This window comes from Onychomys torridus, chromosome 4 (assembly GCF_903995425.1).
Source record: "Onychomys torridus chromosome 4, mOncTor1.1, whole genome shotgun sequence".
NCBI lineage: Eukaryota > Metazoa > Chordata > Mammalia > Rodentia > Cricetidae > Onychomys > Onychomys torridus.
The window spans coordinates 91299261-91323690 of NC_050446.1; the positions used below are offsets into that span (position 1 = coordinate 91299261).

At 37.0% G+C, this 24430-nt stretch overlaps 1 protein-coding gene across 1 annotated transcript in view; it reads left to right on the forward strand.

Moving 5' to 3' along the window:
* Positions 1-22943, forward strand: part of Spred1 (sprouty related EVH1 domain containing 1) — a 76326-nt gene extending 53383 nt beyond the window's left edge. Inside the window, exons 4-7 of the mRNA XM_036184529.1 lie at positions 1485-1534; positions 7931-8083; positions 16031-16132; positions 18011-22943. Coding sequence (XP_036040422.1) covers positions 1485-1534; positions 7931-8083; positions 16031-16132; positions 18011-18658 — 953 coding nt within the window. The 3' untranslated portion in view covers positions 18659-22943. The remainder of the gene's footprint in view (positions 1-1484; positions 1535-7930; positions 8084-16030; positions 16133-18010) is intronic.
* Positions 22944-24430: the final 1487 nt, after the last annotated feature.

Here is a 24430-nt window from a genome sequence, read left to right on the forward strand (position 1 = left end):
GATACTCAGTTATAAAACTGTGATTTTGTTGAGATTTGGCAGGGACTGCAATCCCATCTATCCCCTTTAATATATTACCAGTCTGTTAAATGCTGATTAGCCCCAAACATGGAAATTTTAAATGGAGAATTTATTTTCTAATAGTTCTGGTGTGTGTTTACTTAAACAGAAAGAAACTGCATTTAAACCCATCTCTTCCCATAGGAGAGAATAACCACTTTTTTTTTCTCCTAATGGAGAAGGAAAAGGTCTTCAATAATAGAAACAAACTTGCTAAGAGTAACTGAATCAAACTGTAATAACCCTCAGTGTGGTCAAACATGCCCATTAGTCCTGTGCTCAGGAACTAAGGCAGGGGGGTTGAGAGCTCAAGATCTTCCTGAGTTATGAGACTGTATCTGAAAAAGCAAGCGGACAGAAAATAGAGAAGTACAGGGGTATTTTAGAAAAATATGAAGAAATAAACTACTCATGGGAAAACTGGATATGAGCTTGAAAATGCTTAGTACTGAGTATCTTTTGATAGTGTGTGAAGCTGGTTGATTTTGGCATATTTTCTAAAGCTCCCCAGTTGAATCTAATTGTTTAGCTAAGATTTATAAAACAAGTATTTTAAAGAGAAGATCATTATTTATAACTATTAAAATTTAAAGTCATATATTTTAAATTTAGAATTGATTTTTTTTAAGCCTGTACTAATACACTTATAAGAGAATACTCCTTTTTCTCAGATGGAGTAAATCAGGTTCACATTATTGTGCCAGTTTATGTTTAAGGAGGAAATGCATACTTGCCTAAGCAGGTTACTATTGCTGTATTCAGCCTGTCTTGTTAAACGTTGAATATCATCATCATCATCAAAGTTCTCTGAACTTAGTAAGTTTCTGTCACTTTTTTTTTTTTTTATCCCAAAGAATAAACTACTTTTTACCAGGGCTATGTTTCATCTCATGCCTGTTTCATGCTAGCTATGTGTCATAACATAAATGCAGTATACTCTTCTACTACATATCATTTTACGTTAATTTATTGTAACTAAGGACACTCAACACCATAAAAGCTTATGCAGACATAGGTATGACAAGTCAGTCAGTGGAGCCTTAACTGCCCATAATAAGTCAAGACTGACTTCTTTTTTTAACTTGAGCAACTGAAATCTTGATTTTTGAATGTGTTTGCTGGATCACACAATTTAGAAATACTGAATTAGTCACATTTTGACATCACTTAAACAACCAGAGAAATAGAACACAACTAGTCTGCTTAGCTTTGAAAGAAAGTGGAAATTTGCCAAGAGATGATAGAAGCAGTCACTTTAATTATTCTAACAGGAACAACTACAAGTGTGGTGTTTGAATCTGTTGCCAAGCAACCCAGAAATCAATCTTTGATCTTTATAATGACATAGTCAACCATTAATACTAAAATCTAAGACAAAATATATGTAAATGCTATGCTTAATTAACTTTGACCTCTTTTTTTAGGGTGCCCAGCATCAAAAAATGAGGCTGAAGGAGGAGAAAATGATTCACAAGTAAGTAGTTTGGCTTGAAAAGAGTTATAAAACATAAACATCTTTAGGAAGTCAGTAGAATTCATGTGAGTAACTCACAAATTTCACAAATTCTGTATTTACCTAGTCGTCCTGATCAATGGAACCACTGCCTAGAGGTTTGTTTTTGTAAGGAATTGACTCATGAAGTTGTAGAGGTTGGAAGTCTAAAATCTATCAAGTGGTCACACTAGCATGCTGGAACTTGGTCAAATTCCTGCTGCAGCACTGAACTGGCTTTCCAGACCCCTAGTCCTTTCTCTTCAGGCCATCATCTATGTTGATAAGGCCTCACACACTGAGGGAAATCTCCTTTACTTGTTGTGTATTGATTTAAATGGGACTTTTACAACAAAAGAACATTCCAATGAGAAATTTGGCTTAATGGTAGAGATTGTTTACTTTTGTACATCTATGCTGTTCCCAAATTTCTGACTTAATTTATGTTATGAAAATTGTTTTAAGCTGTTGAGTTTTGTGGAGATGTCTTATACAGCAAACAGTGTGTGAGCAGAGAAGCTAACTTCTTTAAGATGAGTAGAAAAAGTGTAGGTGGAGTTTTCCTGCCCTGAACCACCTGCTCCCAGGTAACCAACATAGAGACTTGTATTAATTGTAAATGATTGGCCAATAGCACAGGCTTGTTACTAACTACCTCTTATACCTTCGTCTGTTTCTATTAATCTGTGTGCTGCCCTGAGGCTCAAGGTTTTTACTTCTATCCCATTTTGTGTGTCCAACTCATTCTGCATCTGGCTGATGACTCCTGACTCCACCCTTCTTTCCAGCATTCTCAGTTTGGCTTTCCTGCCTAACCTTATTCTGCTCAGATATTGGCCAGTCAGCTTGTATATTAAACCAGTCACAGCAACAGATCTTCACACTTTACAAAGGGACTATTCTACAGCAAAAGAGGGTCCTTATTTGTATCTTATGTGTATGGGTGTTTGTGTGCACACCACATGCATGCAGTGCCAGAGGAGTCCAGAAGAAGGAATCAGATCCCTTGGAACTGAAGTCACAGGTGGTCATAAGCCTCCACGTATGTGCTTGGAATAGGATGTGTCCTCCCCAACCCCTCCTCCCACCAAGTCCTCTGGAAGAGTGAAAGTACCAGTACTCTGAACCAGTCGTTATCCCCCCCCCCCCCAAGAAAACACTGTTCTGAGAGTTTGTTCAGGTTTGAAACTTGAAAAACAAAAAACAAATAAAACCCCAACAACTTAATTAACCTTAATGGTGTATAGTTTATCTAGTGATAATATGCCAGAGTTGTGGAGAATAATGGTTGGGGGTCGGGGGATGCATGTGTGTGTATGTGATAGGGAACATGTGCCACAGTACACTTGTAGAAATCAGAGAACAAGTTTTGAGAGTCAGTCGGTTCTTCCACCATGTGGGTTCTAGGGGTTGAACTCAAGTCATCAGCCTTGGAGGCAAAATGCTTTTACCGATCGAGCCATTTCATTGACCCATGCATTACTTACCTTTTTACAAGTTGTTTTATGACAGTTATTTGTAATGACAGCTAGAATATGACCTGTTTTTTTAATTTTTTCAGCTTAGTGGAAGTAAAAAAAGTCAAATTTAAATTAATATCTTGAAAAGATTAAATGTCAGAGCAGGAATCTCCATTTTCAATATTCATTAGTTTATCCAACAGATACTAAGACCACATTCCTTGCCATAATGGTTAGATAGACGATGGTTTGGTGGCAGAGCACCTTCCTGTTCTCAGCGCTTCAGTGTCTTTATCACCTGCCGTGAGAACTGCCTTTGACTAGTTCCAGAACAGGTCCAGCCCATTTTGGTGTAATGTCCTCTCTTGGTCATGTTTTACTTCTGGTGTGTATTGCAGCCTTGACCACAAACATACTTAAGAAAGGATTTTTTAAGAAAAATGTTAAGTTTAAAGTTGTGACTAAAAATCCTTAACCACTGTGTTCTTTTATTTGGTTTCTTTTCTTAGACTATTCCTATAAAGCAATTAAAATTTTGTGGGGGTTATTTTGTTTATTAATTCCAGTTTATATTTGTCTCAGTGTCATTTTTAATGTCTTTCCAATCAGAGAAGGCAGCACTTCTCCCAAGAAGAACATATCTTAAAAAGATAATGTTTATTGATATAACCACAAAATATACCTCATAACATACTTGAGACTGTACAAAGAAAAGATCTTAGGTGTCATGCTTCAGGGCATAAAGAAAAACCAGCTGGTCAGAACTTAAATGTTCTCACATCTTCTTTTCACTATTGAGAAGCACTCAGTTTAATCATTTTGTAAAATGAGATGCCATAGCCAAAATGATTTAAAAGCTTTCAATTAACGTTTGTTGGTCCAAAAATAGATTTCAGACTGCAAGAGACAAATTGTTGACATGCTGAGTTTGAAAGGCTTTACTTTTAGTAAGGCTCTGTTTCTGAGAGTAAGGTGAGTGGATGGCCCTAGCTCTCTCCTGAAGTGTATTCGTGTCGTGCACACACCATCACTTTTAGACACATTGTCACATGGCCCTGAAGGTTTCTGACGCTTCTTAGGTTGAGTTTGATTATCCACTCTTCACATACATTTCTGCTCACGTTCCTAAAGTGTTGTCTTGGGCTAGAATCCTAGAAATAGGTTTACAAAACAGGTTATATGAAGATTTATATAGTTAGCAAGAACTGTCTAACTACTACTTACTGTCTCAAAACTATATCTACAGTAAAGAATCTCTACAAACTTAAAAGTTCCTTTAAGCCAAATGAATTTTTCATTGGAATGCTCTTCTGTTATCTAAGCCAGCACATGGACCAATTTTTCTATAATTATTTTTGCCAGATATGTCTTGACATTATTATGTTCCTTTCTTACTGTTTGATCACAATTATTTCATTGAGGTTGCTTAAGTAGAATATTATATATTAGTGATGTTTCTAGACAAAACTCTCAGAAAAGTACAGAATTAAAAAGTTAAGGGAAGCATGAGAAACATTAAAGCCTACACCTTTAATCTGAGCCCTAGAGAGCAAGAGACTGACAGATCTATGTAAATTCAAGGCCAGTCTGAATGACATAAGTCCCAGAGCAGCCAAGGCTACATATTTAGTGAGATCCTGTCTTCAAAGTCAAAGGTGTATATGAGGGGACTTAGTTTATTCTTAAGCAAAAATGTACCTGAGGAGATCTCTTAAACAGAATAGTTGATTGTGGTCAATTCTAAAATGAACTGGCACTAGAAACATTATACAGAAATGTGTGTTATGATGTTAGGACAACAGAATTATGGAAGTTTTTGGAATTTATAAGATGACAAAATCTGAGCATACAGTTTTTAACTACTCTGTGTGTGTGTGTGTCTCTCTCTCAATATATATATATATATAAAATATGTATATATATTTAATAATTAAGGTTTTGTTGAATATCATCTAGCCACACATTTTTCAAAAATGTAATTTGTGATAACTTCAAAAATGAAATTCTTGAGCCGGGCGGTGGTGGCTGTGATGCACTTTAATCCCAGCACTTGGGAGGCAGAGGCAGGCAGATCTCTGTGAGTTCAAGGCCAACCTGGTATCCAAAGCGAGTTCCAGGAAAGGCGCAAAGCTACACAGGGAAACCCTGTCTTGAAAAACAAAACAAAAAAATAATAAAAAAATAAAATAAAATTCTTGAGCAAGTGCAATGTAGTGCATTTCTTTGCTTGTAAGATAAAATTGAACTTTATTAAACTTTCCCAGTGCATTCCTGTGGACTGTGTAGTTAATTACCTTAGGAGGATATTCCGGAGGTTCTGCCCAGTCTCTTACAGCCTTGGTAGTTGGGACTCTTAATAGGACTTTGAGTATAAAAAAAGAAAAAAGAAATCAAAAAATCTTCATGGAAAATGATGGGCCAAAGTCTGAAAAGATCAGTTTGAATCACACTAAAATGAGATAAGCAAGAAGTATAATGGGGCTTTCAGTCAGACAGTGGGTATTGAGAAGAGGAAATAGATTGGAAAGTGGCTGGAAAGGCTCACATGTTTACAGAGTCATTTTATGGACATAGAGAGTTACTCTGCATCAATCTGGAAATCTCAGGCAAGGGTGTAGAATATTGCAGTTCATTGTATCAGGTGAAAGGGAAAAGATACATTATGGTTTTTAAAAAGTGACTGGTTCACTGGTAGAGTGTATTTGTATTATACTTTAAAATATTAAGATTCTTTATCAAAAGTAAAGAGAAAAGCATAAACCTAATATCTTAAAAAAGAATTAACAACATAAAAATAATCAAACCTTTCTCCTGGTTCGGGATTGTCTAAAGTGTTATATTTTCATAATATATAAGTAATATGTGTTTCATTATACATTGTGTGCATAGCACTTTTCAAACACTTGTTTGGTCATTTCTCGTGTCCAAATGATGCTTTAGTTGTTTTGCTGGCTGAGACTCATTTAAGGGTATACTTAAAAATTCATCAGTTGTCACTCAACTCACGGAAGTATAGAATTCTAGCCAAGTCAGCACTGGGCTCTAGAACCGTTTTGTGTTTGTTCAGATACATAAGTAAGGCTTATTGTTTTGAACAAAAAGTTTTGTTGCTTCCTTGCTCTGCTGCGGATGGAATCCAGGGCATTGCTCATGCTAAGCAAGTCCTGGTACCCTGAGCTACATGTCCAGCTTTAATTTAGAATTCCTAAATGACTTCTCAATTAGGCTATACTTTAGTAAAAGATAACACAATCAAAGAAGTTATCTTAAACATATAATCACCTTTAATTATTTTTGTTGCTGTAATTCATGCTTATTAAAATTTTTATCTTGTAAGTATCCCAACCAGCTCTAAAGTTGATACTGTACCAAATTTATAGTAAAAATTTGGCTGATCATTTAAATTTTGTATAATATTTTAATGAGCGAATCAAAGCCTCCAAGGTCCTTTTTCTTAGACATTTGTGTTTTACATTGTTTTATATTCAGTTTGTGGGTAGCTGGGTAGTTTGTTTTTTAAAGTCTCCAGCAGGTAAACAAGTTTCTTTCTTTTTCTCTTTTTTGCTCTTCCCAATTTTCAAATGTATTTTAACAGAAAATGTTTGCTGACTAACAGTGTTTAGCCAGCTTCCTTTCAATAATTTAGCATTAACTGTCATAATAGTTTGGGACAACTGTTAGGAGAATTAGGTCACAATGTGACTTAACTGTTTTGTTTTGTTTTTTGTTTTGTTTTTTATTAAGGAATTTTTTAATTCATTTTAAAACTGCATTTTTGGGTTTTTTTTGGTTTGTTTGTTTGTTTGTTTGTTTGTTTGTTTTTTACCATTAAGGAATTATTTAAAACTGCCCTTTTTTGTTTTGTTTGTTTTGTTTGTTTTATTTGAATTAACTGGTTTTGACATAGTTGGCGTTACTTGGCAGTTGGGTCCTCATGTATATTTTAAACTTTAACTGCTTGATTCCTGGTGTAATGGCTGCTTTTACATAAACGGTTTTACTAGATGTTACAGTTATTTTGTAATTTAGAAAATTGTATTCTGGAAAAATTAAATAGCTGGAGACTGTGGTTCTAGAGCAAAAAAATAAAGTTTTATTTATAAACTTAAAAGATCCTAGTCAGTTTATATAATTTACTTGTTTATTTTAGAAGTATCATTAGCAAACTCTTCAAAACTTATTTAAGAAACAAAATATACATCTTGAACCTTTAAATTTGCTAAAACTATAGTGATTATTTCAGATTATTTTAGGATAATTTGAGTCTGAAAATACTCAGCCATTTCTACTTGACTGTCAAAATCTCTTCTCAAATAATTACACATTAATGGCAAATGATATAATCTACACTGAAAAGGAAACACCTAGGACTTTGTCTTATAGTTGCTACTTTTCACTTACGTAACATTTACTTTATGTAACATTTTATTATAGACATTTCTGTTTGTGATATTTTGAAATAATGTCTTAAGTGACCATCACTAGTCAAGTATATTTCCTCACTTAAGTCTATGGTGACTAATGAAACGTTCAAGTCATTAGCAAGTTCAGCATGGTCATGGACCACTGTTGTTCATGTTTCTGTTCACTGTATCATCAGTATAGTTTTTACTGTGTGCTTTATATTTTTAATTTGTAAATTGTTGTATTTACTTCCTAATTTCTTCATCACCTATGTATTTGTATTTCTTTCAATGTAATTAAAGGCTTTATCATTGTATCTCTATGGAACAGTAGCCTTTCATTTCTTAGTTATTTTTAATAAGAAGTTTAAGTGTTCTAAATTTCCTCTTGTTTTGGCATGGCATTCTGATTGTGTACTTTTGAGTTCAGGGAATTGCCTTTCATAGCAGTGGTAATGACATAGACTTACTAATTGTGCTGAAGTGTCTTTCTTTGTTGATGTTATTCCCATTAGACCACTGAAGAGGACGCTTCTCGTTCCCTAGTGAAAGATCACCTTTTCCAGCAAGAGACAGTTGTTACCAGTGAGCCTTACAGAAGCTCAGACATAAGACCTTTACCCTTTGAAGATCTGAATGCCAGAAGAGTCTACTTGCAAGGCAGCCAGGTGAGAAAATGTGTACTATTCGTATGTATAGCATATATAAACTGGTGTGCCACAGAAGAGCACCAAGACCCTTTGTTCTTTACCAGGTTAAAAATAAACAAAACCCAGAAAGAATATTGATTTATACTTAATGTTAGTCAGACGAGATTGGGTGCATTCAGGGTGGTATGGCCACAGATAGGTTGATGTACTGCTCTGTAAAAGGGCATCAGGATGTGAAGGTGAGTGCTGCAGACAGAGAAGAGGGAGTAGCGTAGTTCAGGCTGTTGTGCTACAACATGAACTGGGTAACTCAAACAGCAAGGTTTTTGTTTGTCTCTTTTATCCTACAGCTCTAGCAGTTAGAATGCCGAGGTGACAGGGAGACGGAGTGGCTGTGGTAAGGGCCTTTTTTCCTAGCTGGCCAACTGCTGCCTTCTTGCCATGTCCCTAGTTGGTTGGGAATGATAGAAATAAAGACAGATGTGGCTCTAACAAGGACACTAATTCTGTCAGATCAGGAGCTCTGTTCTCATGACCTAACTATCAGCCAAAGGCCTATCTCCAAATAACCGTTACATAAAGGAAGCTAGAAATTCCACATTTGATTTCAAGAAGAGACATGCAGTCTCCATTACAGAGAACACCATGAGCAAAGGTGTATATAATCTGCAAGAAAACCACAACATATTAAAAACAAAGGGAAAAAAGCAGAGAACTGGCACCAGATTATTGAATGTTCAAACTGTAAAATCTGGTGTGTTTTTCACAAACCTGGGTACACAGTTGTATATTGGGTTATACAAACACCAGAGACAAAACACAGAACATTTATATGGATTGTCAATTTTACTCAAAAACAACAATTCGAAGTCATTGTCCCATTTGCATTCCAACAGGTAGTTGACATTTCCTGGGACACTTGGTGTTACTCTACCTTTCTTTTATACTGAAGTAGTCACTAGGTTTAAATAAATAGTATTTTATTGTGATTTTAAGTTTTATTTCCCCGATTGCTAGTATATTGAGCAGCTGTTTTCCTGTGGAATTCTCTTATAAAGAACCTAAAAAGTCTTGCACATCTCATTGAGTTGCCTGGCCTCTTCTTACTGAATTGCAGGGATATTCTTTGCATTATTTTAGAACCAAGTCCTTTGTTAGGTACATGCCTTATAACATCTCCATAGTTTAGGGTTTTTTTTTTTTTTTTTTTTTTTTTGGTCTATAAATTGGGTAGTACTGGAATCTGCCTCCAGGAGTTAGGAAACTACAGTGATAAAATGTGATATGTAAAGCACTTGGGGAAAGTATTTTGTTAAATAAAGAAAACATTATTCCTAGTCTCTTCTAATTCAAATGTGTCCTGATCTCCAAGATTAGAGACAGAGCTATATAGTAACTGTCTCAGTTAGCAGGAATTAAATGTGATGGGTTTGTTTCCTTTAAAGCTATACATTTATTTGTTGCGGGGTTAATATACAAAATTATGTGTTTGATGATGGTAGCACGAATCGTAAAAGGTCTTAATAAAAACAAACCTGGAGTCAGGTATTGGGGTGAATGCTAAAAGATCAGAGAAACAGAACCAGCCACAGCTAACCTCACCTTACCAATTCCTCAGCGGATCTGGTTTCCTCAAACTGGAAGCCTTTGTGTCCTCATCCGAATGGATCTCAGATGAAATGCTGTTCAAAAGCCTAAAAGCTTAACAGATTCTAGTTCCTGGTTTTCATGCCTTATATACCTTTCTGCTTCCTGCCATCACTTCTTGGGACTAAAGGCTTGTGTCACCATGCTTACCTGTTTTCACTTTGGCTTTGAACTCACAGAGATCTGGATGGATCTCTACCTCTAGAATGCTAGGATTAAAGGTATGTGTGCCACCATTTTCTGGCCTCTATGTCTATCTAGTGGCTGTTCTGTTCTCTGACCCCAGATATGTTTATTAGGGTGCACAATATATTGGGGGACACAGTATCACCACAAATGATGGTGCTTTCATACTTACCAAGAGTAAAACATTCTTGTGTTCAGCACAATGGTGTTAGGATTCCATACCATTTGTATTTGGATATAATCTGAAAGGCATCATGGAGAATTTCCCACAGTACAGAATCCAACCCATAGTTTGCAGAGCAGAAACCTCATTGTGTTTTTCAAAATAACTACATTAAAGTCCCTTTTCTAAGATTTAAATACTTCAGTTTGAGGAAATTATACATAAAAAATCAGAATCCAAGAGGATTATATAACCAGTATCTTATCATCTTAGCACATACTCTACATGCAGTAAGTAGTTCATGATCTGGGCTTCCACTAAAAACTTTTTGCTTGAATGTTTAGTTGTTTGCTTCAGAGTTATCTTAATGACAGATCCTTTTCTACAACAGAGAAGCTACCTTTTCAAAAGGACTGGACAGTTGCCCTGTTGAACTATAAAGTCTAGAATGTTAACCTTACTTATAGCTACCAAATTTAGCTGCCATGTTTATAAATTCCTCCAGAAGACACAAGATTGTGTGGTAAGACACAAAGAGCCTTATTTCTCAATATAATGTAATAGCATGACCTTCATTTTCATGTTGGTGTCCTTGTTTCCTAAAACATCAGGTTGGTGTTTGCTCAAGATATACAAAGTAGGCTTGCATTATAGATCTTAGAGCTATAAGGACTAGTTCTCATAGTATTTGAAGGAGCTATGCAAGCTGCCAAGGGAGAAAAGTAATCAGTAGACATACCCAGTTGTGATACCCCCATGATGGGATGATGTTAATATTCTGAAAGATGCAACAGTGGTGCTTGTATTCAGTGAGTAACCAACAGTCGTGTAGTTGGACATTGGGTCCACTGAGTAGGAGGGGATTTGGCCAACTCTCTGTGGCTGGTAAAGGTCACAGGCCCTAGAGGAGAACCCCCTACTGCCACTTTTCTAAACCAGTTTAATTTCTGACTGTATTTTAAACACTTACTCTTATGCCCACAGATATAAGGCTTGGGGAACATGGAAGAAAGATTAAAGAGCCAGAAAACTAGGACAACTGCTGTGAGAACTATAGTGTCTTCTCTATATGAGAGAGAAGCTGCAGCTGTGAAATCTCAACAATATGGCTGCCTAAGCAAGACCTGAAAACTGAACACCAGTTGGCATGCCAGCATAGGGGAGTTCTCACAAGGACTCACTCCTCGATGAAGAGCTATAGGTAGTTAATGGCTACAGAGAGAAGGAGAATTCGGGAACAAGCCCCTGCTGAGCTAATCCCAAACACATGAGAAATATCAAAGGGACTCAGCTGGTTGTATTTCTAAATTTATGTGTATTATTTAACAATAACAATTAAGGAATAAGAGACCATGAATTTGAGAGGGAGTAGCAGAGGACACAGAAGAAGTTGGAAGGAGAAGAAAAGAAAATAATCTAAATATATCTAGGAATTTATATGAAATGCTAAAAATTAAAACAGAACCTTAGACTTCAGGAAGTCAAGACTGTAACCAGCCTGACTGTTTTACTTATGTCTTCCTTTCTTTGGGCACTAAACAATGCTGCCTTCAGAGAGAGAGCATCTTATCTTTCAGGGGATTCCCTGTGCACATGTCCTTAAAAAGGTCTGAAACAGAGGTGGACAAAGCGTATGCCCAGGAGATCTGCAGAAAGGAGGTCTGTGGGAAAGTGTCCCCAGTGCTAGCTTTGAGTCTTCCCTCCAGAAATGCTTGCAGACGATGTCATTGTTTGTCTTTGGCTCCATTAGTGTTCCATGGGCTGCTTAAATGGTTTGTGTAGATAAGTACATTGTTTGAAAATGATAATACTCAGTTAAGGCTTAGTTCAACCAACTGGCATGAAAGTCATTATAGCTGGGTGTTTTGTTTGTTTGTTTGTTTGTTTTTTACCATGAACAAGATAATGTTTATGAGTTGAAGTCATGATCAGGGGTTTGTGAAATGTCGGAGCACCCAGGAAGCCACCACACAACCCAGAAGCATCCCAGCCTGCCTCTTACCTTTACCTCTGTTTCTTTGGTTTTTATGTGCTTAGTGTTCTGCTTTTCTGGATCTCTACACTTGGTCCTTTTTTTCTGCCAGGCTTGATAATTCTGTTCTCCAGCTATTTGCATGTATGAGTTTCTTAGGGAGTGCATAGGTGCATTTTTTATGTTGGACTCTGTGACAAATTGGTCCAGCCTTTCTTATACATTCCCCTCTAGCAACCCTCCTTTGCATAAGAAATGTTTGTGTGACCATAAGTATGGATGGATATAAAATAGGTATACAAGTGATAACTTGTAAATTGACTTGTAAACAGCTCCTTGGTAACATTTAAATTTACCAGAGACGAATGCAGCGTGTGCACTAATAAGATTTTTACATAAATAAACTAGTGATCTGTGGTGAAGAGCATTGGTTGCTCTTCCAGTGGACCCCAGTCTTCTTCCCAGAACCCATATGGGGACCCACAACTGTAACTCCAATTCCAGGGAATCCAATGCCCCGTTCTAGCTCTACAGGCACCAGGCACATACATGATGCATAAACAAATGTATAGACAAAACACTTAGAAACATAAAATTAAAAATTAAACCCTGCCTCAGGTGCAGTATTTAATACTGCAAAACATTGTGTGTCTTTAAAAAAAAATTCTGAATTGATCAACATTTTGATTTATTACTGTCAATGCTGAGAATGCCACTTCTCACAAATACAAAATAGCAGGTATATGTTTAGAGCCATTTCAGAAATTTGCAGGTAAATCTCCTAATCAATCCTTTACCAAAATTTGACTTTTTAAAACGAAACTTGTAAGTCAGCAACTTTTGAAATAAAATACTGTTAACAGTACAGTCTAAATAAAGATAGAGTGCTGATACATGCTGAGGGATGGCAGCAGGAAAATAATAAAGCCCATTTTACAATTAAACAGTTACGATTCTGTAAGTGCAGGAAGCCTTTTATGAATATAGTAAGGAGACTGCCATTCATAACAGTAGTCTTCGATCTAAGGCAGAGTGTTTCAAACAGTGTTCCTAGGCATGACCTGAAGACGTGTACCATGCAATGTTGCCTTGTGTGTGTTTAGACTCAGGGCTGCGGTGAAGTGGTAACATGGGCAAGTGCTGACAGAATCGCCTCAGATTGATGATGTTTGATTTTGAATTAATTTTTTTTTTGGTCTGGTTGTATCCTCAGAAACCTCCAGCTGTTACCTTTTTATATTTATTATTTCAAATCCCACATTTAAATATGTGACTTCATGAGGTCACTCAGTTTAAGAAGCTGCAAGTTAGACTACATAAGTAATGTATGCTTTGTGCACAGGGAGTGTATATTGATCAATACAAATTCCAGTAATTGGAAATAGCTGTTATTGTTGATAAATTATTTAAGAACATGCTGTCATTTCAAACCTCATATTGAGTAGTAAACTAAATGTTATTTTGCTGCATGCTCTGAATGCTAGTCCTTTTTGAGGTTTATCTGTGGTTCCTGTCGTGTGTGTGTGTGTGTGTGTGTGTGTGTGTGTGTGTGTGTGTGTCTATGTGTATTTGCTGGTGTTAATTAGTAAATTCCTCTCTGTACTTACCTTGCCATTTTTCTCCCTGTTGTGAAAGTTTTGTGACTTTTGTCCTTAACACAGCTCGACATGTTTTCTTCTGTAGTGGAGCTCCAGTTGTTTTTATTTCCTGCATAGAACTGATTTATTAGAGCTTCCCCTATTGGTGCACAGTGCTGTGTGTTACATACAAAAAGTCCCTGTATCAGAGTTTTTGCTGCTGGTTCATAGTGTCCTGAGTGTCACATACCAAGTTTACCTGTATGTATGGGTCAGTTTCTAGTGTTTCTGATGAGATCTGTTAACATTTTGTCTGTTCCTGTACCACATTGTCATCTTTAGATTCCATCTCTGTAAGAAATGTTAATGTTCAGCAAGTGTCCTAACTTAGCAGCTTGTTCAGTTTAAATTTGATTAAAAAAGAAAGCTTTTTGTGTTTTATATTTGAGTTGTTTTGAATCAGTGCATTAGCTTAGGGAGGCTTTGGTGTCCTTCGTGAAGATGGTACATCCTTCAATATAGTTCTTTCTCTGTTTCTCTTAACTTTATATTTTCTTCAAGAAAAGGGATTGTATGTCAGATTCACTCCTTTGTACTATTTTGTTGCCATTATGAGTAGAATCCTTTTGAAAAAGTATCTTCTGGCTTTTGAGCTGATAAATTATCCTAAAGATAATAGAAATAGCATGCATTTCCAGCGTTTTCAAAAGCAGCACTTAATTGCAGTGTATATTTTAACACCTTTGTTAAATGAGTATAAGAGCAGTATTGTCCATTTGTCTCTTTACTTACAGGTCACATGAGAGAACTGTATCTGTATTATTGATCCATTAACTTGGATAGTTGCAGAATGTGTATGTGTTTATATGGGGTGTGTATATGTGATTTTGAGATAATAAAATAGGGATAATAAGAGAAAATGGACGTTTTTACTTTTTAAAGTCTATTCCTAGAATAAAATAAAATAACTATTACATGAAACCAGGGCTTTGTATGTGCTAGGCAAATTCATTACCCCAGAGCTTTGGCCATTAAGACTACGTACTTTTTAACTTGAGGTCATTATATTAAGTCAAGAAGTTTCCCTCATACTTCCTTCTTTATAATGTTCCCCTATTTATAATTTAACAAATAGTTTATTCTTTGTTTCCTTCATGGAGTCTTACTAGAACTTTTAATCCATACTGGTCTCTTTCCCTGTTAATTCCTGAATTCTTACATGTTCTACCTGTAAACCTCATACTTCATATAGAACACATGTGTGTTGCTATTTTCAAATTACAATTTAATTATTAAGTGTAGCAGGGTTTAGATCAGAATGTTTCAGTAAAACAATAAAAAGAATACAGAATGACTGAAATACTGATGATTAACATGGAAGTTCTTCATATCCTTTACTTTTTATGTCTATTTAATTTTACTATAAAATTCTAAAAAGTAAACTGGTAAAATTTTGACCACAATCTATTGAGTTTTCATGTTCTTTACAACTCAAGCTAAGAAATCTTATCAGGACATTGCGCTCATTTTTAAAAAAACGTAATTCATATATCATAAAATCTCTCTTGTTAATGTATTTAAGTTTGGTTTTAATATATTTACAAGATTGTGCGGTCACTTCTACTCAGTTCTATAATATTTTTATCACTCCAAAAAAACCATTGTGAGTATTGTGCCTTGCCACTTCCATTTTTGTTGTTTTGACGGGATTTTACTTTGTGGCCCAGGCTAGACTAGAACTGTAATTTTCTAGTCCAGGTTATCCTTAAGCTCTAGTGATCTTCCTTTCTCACCTCCAAAGTGCTGAGATCACAGGCATGGGTCGCCATATCTGTCTTCTGTGTTGTTTGGTTTTATTGATGGTCCTGATGGGTTTTTTTTTGGGGGGGGGGGCGGTGTTTGGTGCAAGATGTTACTTGCTAAATTGGATTTTAAATGCATTTTACAACAACAGAAAATTCTTTCCTAGAGTAAAATGGGGAGGAAGTGATTCTGCTTTTCTTTCCTTTTTTTTTTTTTTAAGATTTATTTTGTGTGTATGAATGTTTTACCTGCATATGTGATGCACAACATACATGCACAGCAAACATACATGTGTGGTTCCTGTGGAGGCCAGAAAACAGCTTGAATCGCCTGGAGCTGAGTTACAAATGGCTTTGAACCATCGTGTGGGTGCTGGGAACCAAATCTAAGTCCTCTGTAAGAGTAGCAAGTATTCTTAACTGCTAAGCTATCTCTCTAGCCTGATTCTGCTTTTTATCAAAATGGGGTTTTGGTGTGTGCAGTGGTGAAGAGGATGGTTAGGCATGATTTTACAACCTATCAGGTGTAAAGGCTTGAAATGTATGTTGTACTTGGTTTTGTTTAAAGTAAGAAATTTATACTGCTGTCACTTAAAATAGAAATTTTTGGAATTTTAGATGCCATTCAGTCAGCAAGGCCTGGACATTCAGAGCCGAAGTATGGAATATGTACAGAGGCAAATATCTAAGGAGTGTGGGAGCCTAAAGTCCCAAAATAGGGTAAGTAATGGTCATTTGTCTCTTGGTCTGAAATGCAGCAGCTCAGCTCAGCATCCAAGTCTAATTTCCCCTTGAGTGAAATGTACATGAGACTTACTCAGGATGTATCTGCTGCGCTCTATTCAGCCTGAGTGGCTTTTAACTCTGCATCCTCAGAATAGGACAAAACAGGAACTCATGTTGTTAATTTATGCACTGCTTCCTTCACTTTATACTCTGGCCTTCATATGCCCTTCTCACATAGAGAGTAATAATAGCACCTGCATCCAGGGGTCCAGAAAGCTTGTCCCACTCCAACATGTACTCTAATTCCCAAGTTTTAAACTATCATTTCAACAAAGTATAGATAACCCCTGGGAAATGATTCATCTTGAGACAAAATTCCTCTCTGTGGAACCAGACAGAAGATAGCTTCTAGAATACAATGTTAGGAAAAGTATAGAGTAGAAAATAGACAGTCAGTCCCATTACAGAATTGAGAAACTGAAATGAAGATGTCATAGTTCATCCTAAGGGAGTCCAAACCCTAATAAGAAGCATTTCATTCCATTTTAGGACTTGGAATTAATCATCTTTGGTTTTGTGTTTGTCTCTTCTTGCCCTCTTGAGTTGGTGGTCCTCCCGGCTTCATCCTGACCCCAGTATCAGCATTGCTGTCAGGGTCCTAGAATACCGTAGCATGGTCTGCTGCAATAAAAGACTAGCCTTCGCTCTTAAACTGTGGGAACACATCTCAGCCCAACCTCCAGAGTCAGCTTCTTTACTGCAAGGATGGAGTATGCCTATAGCCACACAGTGCTCTTGGCCTGTTTTGCAGAGACCCAGAGATGAGACCTTCTGTCTTCATCCTGCACTACCTGCTTTAGTCCATGTTGGCAGCATTTTGCTTTATCCAGCCATGTGCCCGGTATCCTCTCCACTTCCCCATGGTTTGCAATAAAAATACACTTGAGAATTATCCAGTTTTAGTTTCACTTTGCTTAGGAAATCCTTTATCATTGTGTGCAAGCACAACCGTGCACACCCACACTTTTCAGCACTTCTGCTTGCAAGTATTGTTACTTCCAAGTTCCACCTTCCAAGTGTACCAAACCGATTGATCTCGTCACTTACATTTATTTTCTTTCTCCCAGTGTCCAGTAGCGCATTCTTGTTTCTGTCCTAGTCCTCACCAGCAGGACCTTATAGGCTGTATTTTTACTAGTAGTTTCTGAGGCTCTGACATGTGTCAGAAAACATTTCTAGTCAGGAATCATTACCTGTTTCTGTGTTTTTAAAGTTACTACAATGGCAACCAGCTTTTTGAAACTTAAAAAAAAAAAAAAAAAATCTGTAAAATAGAACCAGTAAGTGGATCATGTAATGAATTTACTTATACAATAACGGAATATAAATCCAAAATCTAGTCCAGGTCTTATGGCACAGACCTATAAGACCAGCTACTCAAGAGGCTGAGGCAAGAGGAATGAGAATATAAGACCAGCCTAGATAGCTTAGTGAGGTCCTGTAACAAGATACAAAGTGCAAAGAACTAGTTAGTGTAACTCAATGGTAGAGTGCTTGCCTAGCAGGCACAAGATCCTAGGCTCAATCTCCAGTACAGGAGAGAAATAATAACCCAAAATCTACAGATAAGCCATTGGGTTGGAGATGGAAGAAAACTGGAGCCTGAGTACAAAGGCTCCCTGCTTGCCGTGCCAGAGAGATAGTTTTAGTTTTAGGTATTATCTGATTGGATATGGTCCACCAGCTGAAGTGTTGATCTCATCCAAAACTTTTTCACCGAGCTCTGTGAATGAATCCCTAGATAGGGTCGCTCCATGAAATTGACATAAAATTAACTGTCATAGTCCTTTCTGCAATTTTTATCTTGTCTAGGTCCCTTTGAAGTCAATCAGACACGTCAGCTTTCAAGATGAGGATGAGATTGTCAGAATAAATCCTCGAGATATCTTAATACGTCGGTATGCAGACTACAGACATCCAGACATGTGGAAAAATGACTTGGAGAGAGATGATACTGACTCCAATATTCCATTTTCTAAACAAGACAGTAAAAAATCAGACTATCTCTACCACTGTGGAGATGAAACTAAGTTAAGTTCCCTGAAAGACTCTGTGGTATTTAAGACACAGCCTCCCTCGTTAAAATTTAAGTCGAAACGAAGAAAAGAGGATGGGGAACGTTCTCGCTGCGTGTACTGCCAGGAAAGGTTTAATCATGAAGAAAATGGCAGGGGAAAATGCCAGGATGCTCCAGATCCTGTTAAAAGATGCATATATCAAGTTAGTTGCATGCTCTGTGCAGAGAGCATGCTCTATCATTGTATGTCAGACTCAGAGGGAGACTTTTCTGACCCTTGTTCATGTGACACTAGTGATGACAAGTTCTGCCTAAGATGGTTAGCCCTGGTAGCGCTGTCCTTCATTGTACCATGTATGTGCTGCTACGTCCCTTTGAGAATGTGCCATCGCTGTGGGGAGGCATGTGGGTGCTGTGGTGGGAAACATAAGGCTGCTGGGTGAAGCAGGCCAGGGCCAACATGAGCTTAAAATCTTCATCTCCAGGAATTAGCTAACTTGGATTTGTGGAAGCTGTTGGCAAGGAGTATGGAATCTTGCCTGGTATCATTGAGGCCATGCTTGGAGGAAGCAGAACTCGTCAGTTCTTGTGATTTACAGATCCTAGCCGTGCCGATGTTTCCCTGAGTGCATGGCATGTTCTGGGACAGATCATAGAGCATTTGCAGAAGAAAGTCATTTCTGGTTATTGACTACAACAGGTCAACATAGATTATGATCCAACTAAAAGGGATTAATTTTGGCATTTTTATATTTATGCACTAGGTGACGGGACTTTTTAAAGATAAATTTTTTAGGACATTAACTAAAAAGTGCACTAAGAGACAGTTGATTTCAGTACAGAAAAGTTAATACTTGGAAATTAAAAGAGAAAACAAATACAACTAAATCATTTATTAGTTGTTTTTTGAAAGCAGTTTTATGTATAAATAACAAATGTTTATATTTAACTAAATGTAAGGTACGAACTACGACATATTAAACTTTTCTTGCCCTTCCTAGTTCTGAGGTAGATGTGCATATATCTACCACCACATTCCATGTATTTTGAGTATTTAACTCATCTAGTTAATAACGTTTGTATCCATGTGAAAGATTTGATATGTTCATCCTCATTTTTCTTTGGCTGCAATTTATATTGAGTTATTATCTGTACATTCTGGAACTCTAAACTCTTTAAAATACTCTAATAGCCTTGAGTGACCAACTTTTTTTTTAAGCACAGATGTAATTGTCTAATGTTCTGATGGAAACATAACACTTATTTTTATATCAAGAGACTGAGTAAATATAGAAGAGAAAGTGAGGGTTTCTAGTTGTTTTTGTGGTGTTCAACCAGCAAGTTGTTTTCTTTCAGAGTTTCCTCCTTCAAAAAAACTTAACTGAGTTCATAAAGGTTTTACAAGGCAGGAGCATTAACTGGATAGTTAGTGTGTAGCAGTTTCTTCTTGAGTCTCCATTTATCATTCTGCTAAACCGGAATGTACACAGCTGTTTCACTGATTTTTTTTTTTTAAGCTTAATCCTCTGTGCTTATTATTACTCACATAACAATAATATTTTTCAGCTGCATTTTATTTCAGCTAGCCAGGAGCAAAGTTACTTTGCATTAAAATGTATGCAGAACTCTCCCAGGAAAGTATTTAACCTGCCATTGTGAATGGAAGATCTTGTTCATCACATCCTGTTGAAGAGCATTTGTATTATGGGATGTTTGATTTACAGAATGGTATGGTATGTTTAAACAAACCATTTAAAAGTGTTTTGGGATCAAATTATCTTTTTTTTTTAAATGTTACATTAAAATTCTAACCATCTGAGGGATTCTTTGAAAATACTCCCTTGACACTTGAGCAGTGTGCCTTTTTTTCCCTCTGCTTAAAGTTTCTGATGTGATAGAAAATCACGCAGGTTTTCAGTGTCGTTTCTGTACCGTTACTTTTGTGTCACGCTTCAGCTTGTGTTAGCTGTCTTCTTTTGCCCCAGATCAAACTGAGCAATGTATATATAACACTCTCTGTCTGTAAGATACTTTTTTTTTAAGAAAGCATTTATATTTATATGACAGCTTGAACTGACAACATTATGTATATAGATCATCTTGAAGTATTATTTCACATTGAAAAGAAGAAAAATATATTGATAACTATAGATGTTATGAAGAAGAGGTTATTTCTAGTTTTGTACTAAAAATCAATTGGATGAACTAAATCCAAAATCGGACACTGTAGCAGCAATTTTAAGTCTTATTTTTACTGTTTCTATATTTGGAAGCTGCTACACAGATGATCTTCATCCCTGACATTTTCAGATAAACTTGGTTTCCTAGAGCAGACTGTTAACTTTCAAAATTCCTTTTTATTGTTGAAATAGAAATACAGGTTTTCCTTCTGAATGAATATTCATATTTGTAAGTATGGAGTTTATAATTCAGGTTGGAGGAAGGTGTGAATAACTGAAGAAAATAACTTGCTGGCTATGTAGGAAATGCCGTGGAAATGAACTGTGTATATACTTCTGGGAAGAACAAAATTAATCATTTTTCTGTTAAGCACTAGTCACTACAGTGCATCTCCTGGTTCTCTACTGTATTTTATACGCAGCATACATGCTTTAATATTTTAATGTTTGTGCATTAATATTTTCAGTTTGTTTAACCACTTTGCTGCTAAGATTTTGCCATCCTGTTCCCATTTTTTCTTTACAGTTTTAAACATTTCTCTTCATTAAAAACTATGGTAATGAAATTGGTTTTTTTTTCCACCTTGGATTTTTGTAATTAGTATATACGAATTCAAATCAGTCCAGAAAAGTAGCTGACGATATTGAGTCCCTATGTGAATCTATTGGACAGTTTAATCCGATTCCCAAGCATGTAGAGGTGGATTTGGGAATGATTTCTCATTCGCTGTACAGATTGGGCATTGCCATTGGGCGTTTCCTTCAAAACCCTCTTGTGTCTAAAGTTTAAGCAGATGGCTCAACAAAACTATTAGAGTACAAGTAAATATTGAAAATCATCAGAATGGCATGACCAGAAAGAATTCCGCCTGGTGGGCTTGTTTGCTCAGTCAGTAGTTCTCCAGTGATTCTTGTGGCTTAAGGGAAGCCTTTGATTTGTTGAGCAGGAACACTTGCGGAGTTCCAGTGCCACCTGCTGGATGATTTTAGACCAGCGCCGAGAGATGGAAATTGTGTCTGCCCAGTAAAGGGCTGTTCAGAGGGTGGCCCACTGCCTACCAGAGAAACCAGGGGTAAGGAACAGCTCAAAGGAATGTAAATAAATCTTTCCTCAAATGCATTTTTTGGTTGCTGGAAGATTTTAAGCACTTTTTTTTCTTACATATCCTGTTTTAAAATATTTATTGAAACTTGGAACTGGCAGTCAAACTTATGTATGTACCGAATCATTTATACAACCAGTTCCTTTAACTGAGAAGCCATTACCAAAATGGTATTCCTATTTTCTTCCCAGTGCCAGTCAGGGAGAATTTTTAAAAAATAAACATAATTGCCTGTATTTTATCATGACAATTCCAGAGAGTGTGTGTGTTTTTAAGTAGATGGTGATGATAAGACAGGGCTTAAAATTTAAAGGGAAAAACTTGAAACTACCTATTTTCATTGGTTATTCAGCAGTGCCTAAAATGAGCTTCTGAAATGATACAAATGCACTTTGAATTCATGTGTATAGTGCCATCTGAGTCCTTGGGTGAGTCTTGCTCTCCTCTTCTCTCCCTGTCCCCTTAATGAAGCGGCACACAGGTATTTCTCAATACTCTGTCAGTCTTCAGCGTGCAGAAAACATGTATTTTCCTCTAAATGGGCAATAGAAAGAGTTTTATGGGTCTTGCTTCTGTTGAAATTGAATGTCTGATTATATTTGGAATGTGTAACTTCGATTAATGTGTTTTTAAAGTAATTTTAATTGTAGCCCAACAGTGCATTGAGCAAGTGTAATCGTTTTTTCTGAAAAATAACTTGGAGAACTTTAGTTAACAGATAAAATCAATTCATCACTAAAATGTTGCTCTTACTCTTGACTGGGCTTCCAGAATCACATTTCTAAGTATTAGGGGGAACACTAGAAAGTTGCTATAAATGATATGAGGGCCATGTGTGTTTTATGGTGAGTCAAACTAAAAATATTAAGAACTTTCACACACTGACAGAGATGATTTATACAAACCAAAAAGTGGGCGGGGAGGGAAGGAGAATTACAAGGGGCGTCAAGGTACTCGTAGCCTAGCAGCCTGACGGTTAGCAACCTTTTGGTTGCTTTGGTATACTAACGTTGCCCATTGTCCCAGAAGCTAGTATTGAAAAAGTTGCTAGTGATTGAAAAATTTCAAGAATAATCTAGTCGAAAGCCTTTGTATTAAAGATACACAAGTTTTTGTGTGAACATTTCCAGTGTGTAGGATGTTTTGCTTTCTATTTCCTTGACCTCAGAAGTGCCTCACGTGTATATTACCCCCACTAGGAGCCTAGCTGCATCCTTTCTAGTGAGCAGTGAAAGCCTGTTTAACTGCTGTCCTAATGCATCTCCCCACATAGAGTCACCTAGCTTGAGAGTTGTGAGTATATAATGTAAATATGCACATATGAGTTTGTAAGTGCTTTTGTTCCATCATACCATGTAATTGGACTTCTCAGATGGTAGACGATTTGTTTCAGTGATCTCCCCTCTCCTGGAATTACCTAATTAAACCTATCATGAAATTTAAAAGGGCTTTTTCTTACTTCTTCAGAGCATATGCTGTGTAAGATGGTAATCGCTAGAGAAGAAAGCAGGAGGAGTAAGCGCTTCCATCTAAAATGTGGTTTCATTCTTCAGTCATATTCTCTAACTGAAAGTTCCCCTACGGTTCGACTTCATGACATCACCCTCAATCCAGAGAATTGTTGTTAATTTACGTAGTTACTGGTTTGTACCCATGCTGCAGTTACTAGCTACCTTAAAGATGTGAGGCAGATGTTTAACAAGCTACAAACTCTGTGTGTGTGTGTGTGTGTGTGTGCGTGTGTGTGTACACCACTTGCCTTTGTATTACGTCAAAAACAAGGTGGGACTGTTAGGACAGTATCAGTTGTGATAATATCACCAAAATAATGCTTTTAGGTTATTGTGTTATAGTTGTAGTCATTTGAAGAATGAAGAAACAACCAGATAGCTGGAGAGATGGCTCAGGGATTCAAGGTGCTTGCTACCCTTTCAGGTGACCTGAGTGGTTCTCAGCATCCACGTCAGGCTGTTCACAATGACATGTAATTCCAGTTCTAGGGGATCTGATGCACTCTCTCATTATGGTGGGGAGACACACACACACACACACACACACACACACACACACACACGGGCGCGTGGCATACATTCATACAGACACATGCACATAAATGATTAAAAATCTGTGAATGTCTGATAGTTGGAGTGAATTTAGTTACAATTAACTGTTCTGAGATCTGAGTTTTTAGATCCTTGAAATAAATGATGGTTCAAAACTCCATTTGTCTAACATGAATAACTAGAACGTTATTGTTCCATGAAGTATCCTATACCTGGTCACTTCTAATCCTTACTTAACTATAATGTATGGGTCCTTTTTCCTAAGAGGAGACTCTGGAGGTTAAGAAGTGCTCCTGAGGTCCAGTGAGCGAACACCATGGTCTGAACCCTTGTCTCTGACTAGAGTCCTGGTGCAGTTGTCTGTCTGTGACAGGTTCAGTCACACTTCATAGGATTAGAAGGGTCATATGAAATAAGTATTCACTCTAGAATTAGATCATGAGGGAGTTATTTTTTCTATTCCCCTTTATTCCTGAACTACTGTTCAGCCCTCTTACTGAGGCATGGAGAGTCCCAGAAAAGTGGGAACATGGAATTGCAGTGGAGCTCGGGTGAATCCTTGAGGCCTGGCACTTTGGCTGACCCTCACTTTAAAAGCTAGACATAGTCTAGTGTGGAATTACTCACTGGTGACATTTCCCTAGAGGGATTCTTTTTCACCAGAGCAATGGCAGATACTTCCCCTTGAAGGCTGAAGAAAAACAGTGATCTCCAGTGAGTCCCGAATCACTCCTCAAAGAATGGTGGGCCATTTCTGTTCGCTTTCCCACAAGTCTGTCCTTGGAACCAGAGTAGAGTTGGTGGGAGGGATGGGATTACTTCTGAAACATGGCAAGGTTACTGTCCCTCTTCCCTCAGAGTTGCTGGTG